General features: G+C 37.4%; 1 protein-coding gene across 1 annotated transcript; it reads left to right on the forward strand.

The window, feature by feature from the left end:
• Positions 1–646: 646 nt before the first annotated feature.
• On the forward strand, positions 647–2768 carry LOC126589742 (cytochrome P450 71AU50-like). The gene is made up of 2 exons (XM_050255130.1): positions 647–1729; positions 1994–2768. The coding sequence occupies exons 1-2, from the start codon at positions 854–856 to the stop codon at positions 2606–2608; spliced, it is 1491 nt and encodes a 496-aa protein (XP_050111087.1). The 5' UTR covers positions 647–853; the 3' UTR covers positions 2609–2768.
• The last annotated feature ends 633 nt before the right edge of the window (positions 2769–3401 follow it).

A 3401-nucleotide genomic window follows, 5' to 3' on the forward strand; every position in this document is an offset into this window, starting at 1 on the left:
CCCTCCTATATTTTGTTATCACGGTTAAATCACGTCAACATTTTATATTGATTTTTTTTATAGAAATAATAAGACAAAAATTAATAGGAATATAAAATATTGACGTGGCTTAACTGTGACCACAGAAATAGGAGGGCATGGGAAGGGTATGAGATGGGGAGAGCAGACAATCCAAGTCCCCCATTAAAACACATGGTGTATCACTTATGTTCTCATTACAATTAAAAATTTCTCGCAAGAAGCTTTTAATGAAAAGAAAACGAGCAACGTGTCACTCTATTATTGGTTTGGTATTCCGGGTCTGCTTGGGTTCCGTGTAGTTTAAAAAATTTATCTTCAAAGTGGCGAGAAATTTTTTCTTATGCGAATAACATAAGTAGTACACAACATGTTATTATATAAGTAGTAAGAAATTTAATTTTTTAACACAAGAATCTCATCACTTATATAGAGACACGTTATGTACCATCTCGTGTTCCGAACACTTTAAAAAATCTTTCCAAAGTGGCATAGAGTCGTGAAGATTTGGCTTAAAATTTTGGCTTAAAATTTTGGTTTATAAAATTTGGTTACAAATTTTGATTTAAAAAATTGGTCTCTTTAACATTACCCATGGCAAAAAAATTGACTGAATTGTCCAATCTACAATTAATATGTTTGAAACTAGCTTTGACCTTTCAAGTTATATAGATCTATAAAACGAAGCATCAGCTAGCATTCATAATACTCAAAGTGAAATAGATACTTTGGGAAGAAAAAAAAAAAGTGAAATGGCTGGAAACGTCTCTTAAAAAAACTTTGCTAGCTAGCTTAGCTCAACCATTGGAGAACTCCCAAAGAGCGCAATATCAATATGGCACTTTGGATTTGGGCAACAATTGGGGTACTTGCCCTTGTTCGCATCGTGCAAGCATGCATATCAAAAAGCAAGAACAAGATGTTACCTCCTGGTCCGAGAGGGTTTCCTATTTTTGGCAGCCTCCATTTGTTAGGGAAGTTCCCTACCATGGATCTTCGTCAACTAGCCCAGAAATACGGTGACATCATGTACTTGAGGTTAGGCCTCCAGTATACCGTCGTTGTCTCTTCCGCACGAGCGGCCGAGCTGTTCCTCAAAACACACGACCTTAATTTCGCAAGTAGACCACCTAATGAAGGTGCAAAGCACCTCATCTTTGGGCAAAAAAGCTTGAGCTTTGCTGAGTATGGCTCGTATTGGACCAACATGCGAAAGATTTGCATGCTCGAATTACTTAGCAACCAAAAGATCAACTCTTTCAAGTCCATGAGGAGAGAAGAGGTTGCTCTCTTGATAAAATCTGTTCAAGAGGACGCCAATAATCGACGCATTGCTAATCTCACTGACAAGGTCATGTCGCTCGGGATTGACATGACCTGCCGGATGGTGTTTGGGAAGAAGTACAAGGACGAGGAGTTTGGCGGGAGGGGTATCGTGTCTGTGATGAAAGAGGGTTTGAAACTAGCAGCAGCACCTAACTTGGGAGATTTCTTTCCTTGTATTGCACCGCTTGACCTGCAAGGGCTCACCAAAAAAATGAAGGCTGTTAACAAGGTGTTTGATGATTTTTACGAGAAGATTATTGACAAGCATCTTCAATCCAAGGATGCAGAAAGAACGAAGGACTTTACTGATGCCATGCTGTCATACATGGGGTCTGAAGAATCGGACTACCGAATTGAACGCTTGAATATCAAAGCCATGATGTCGGTAAGTTTACGTATCATCATTTTACATATTTGTCTTTTCAATCTTGCTTGACTTCAAATTAAAACGAAATTGTTTCTTGTTACACAATTTAGCATGACGTGGTCTCAGATTGTGCTTTTGAACCATAAGGTCAATATTTGTTTGAATATACAAGATTGATTATTGATGATACAAATTTGTGATTTATCATGTACATTAAATTGTCATGTACATGTGTCACGCTACTATATATACTTCATCTAGCAATGGAAAATTTATTGGCAGGACATGTTAGTGGCCTCAGCGGACACATCATCAACAACAGTCCTGTGGGTGCTCTCGGAACTCATGAGGCATCCACAGGTTATGAAGAAAGTCCAAAAGGAGTTAGAAAATTTTGTAGGTCTGAATAGAATGGTGGAGGAATCAGACACGGAGAAATTGGAGTATTTGGATATGGTAGTGAAGGAAACCATGAGGCTACATCCTGTGTTACCATTGTTGCTTCCTCATGCAGCCATCGAAGATTGCACTGTCGATGGCTACCACATACCGAAAAAGTCAAGCGTTATCGTAAACGTGTGGGCAATCGGGAGAGACCCAATCGCTTGGGGAGATGCAGAGAAGTTCGTACCAGAGAGGTTTGAGGATAGCAATGTTGATGTTAGAGGACACCACTTTCAGATTCTACCGTTTGGCTCTGGCAGAAGACGTTGCATTGGAATGCAGTTAGGGATTACTGTGGTACACTTTGTGTCGGCTCAGCTTGTGCATTGTTTTGATTGGGAACTTCCAGATAACATGTTGCCAAATGAGTTGGATATGACTGAGGAGTTTGGTCTTGCAGTTTCAAGGGCCAAGAATCTGCTCGCTATTCCTTCGTATCGCCTTCAGAATTGATCATGGATGTTGTGGACTAGCTATCTTTTCTGTTTTTTTTTTATTTTTTTTTCTACTGTCTTACATTTGTTTTCTTCACTTGTTGAGGAGAACAAATAATGGTGAAAATTAAATAAATTTGTGTGAAATTTTCAATAATGAAAAGTCGAGTATGTAACAACCTTATCAAGACGCTACTCCAACTCTTATGAACGGAAGTTGGTTTTTCACACACCTTTAACATTTTCTACACCACTCTATTTTTCGATCATCCAATTAAATAAATCAAACAAAAACAACGAACATGATTAAATAGGAGTGAATAGAAGAGAAAAAGGGCTCCTTACAAAAATACCAAAGATGTGCCATTACTGTAATTCACTTTATGGAAAACTTCATTTTAATCCCTAAAAAAGATTACGTTTTTAATAGTACCATATGTAAGATGAAAAACAAAAAATAGTCATTTGATTCGTGTCCACGTCAGCTTATATACTGCATGTCAGATTTAATTACTTTTTATGAATTTACTGCATTTTTGGTTTGCCTATATTACCCATTTTAAGGGATTCAAACACAAAAACTTGAAAAACATTTTGTAAAGGGATTTTTAGAGATAAGGGCTTGTCAAAGATGATTTTTAGAATATAACATGAAGGGTTTTCAATGTCTAAAAAAGATTAATGCACCATGACAAGTCACTTATAATAAAACCATAAATTTTACTACTATTTACAAGAAGGCCAAATCGGATAAAGGATCCCTGTGGTCATAAGGTATTCGAAAGATAGCCCCTATGCTAAAAAAATCGGAT

The sequence above is a fragment of the Malus sylvestris genome, chromosome 11 (assembly GCF_916048215.2).
Source record: "Malus sylvestris chromosome 11, drMalSylv7.2, whole genome shotgun sequence".
NCBI lineage: Eukaryota > Viridiplantae > Streptophyta > Magnoliopsida > Rosales > Rosaceae > Malus > Malus sylvestris.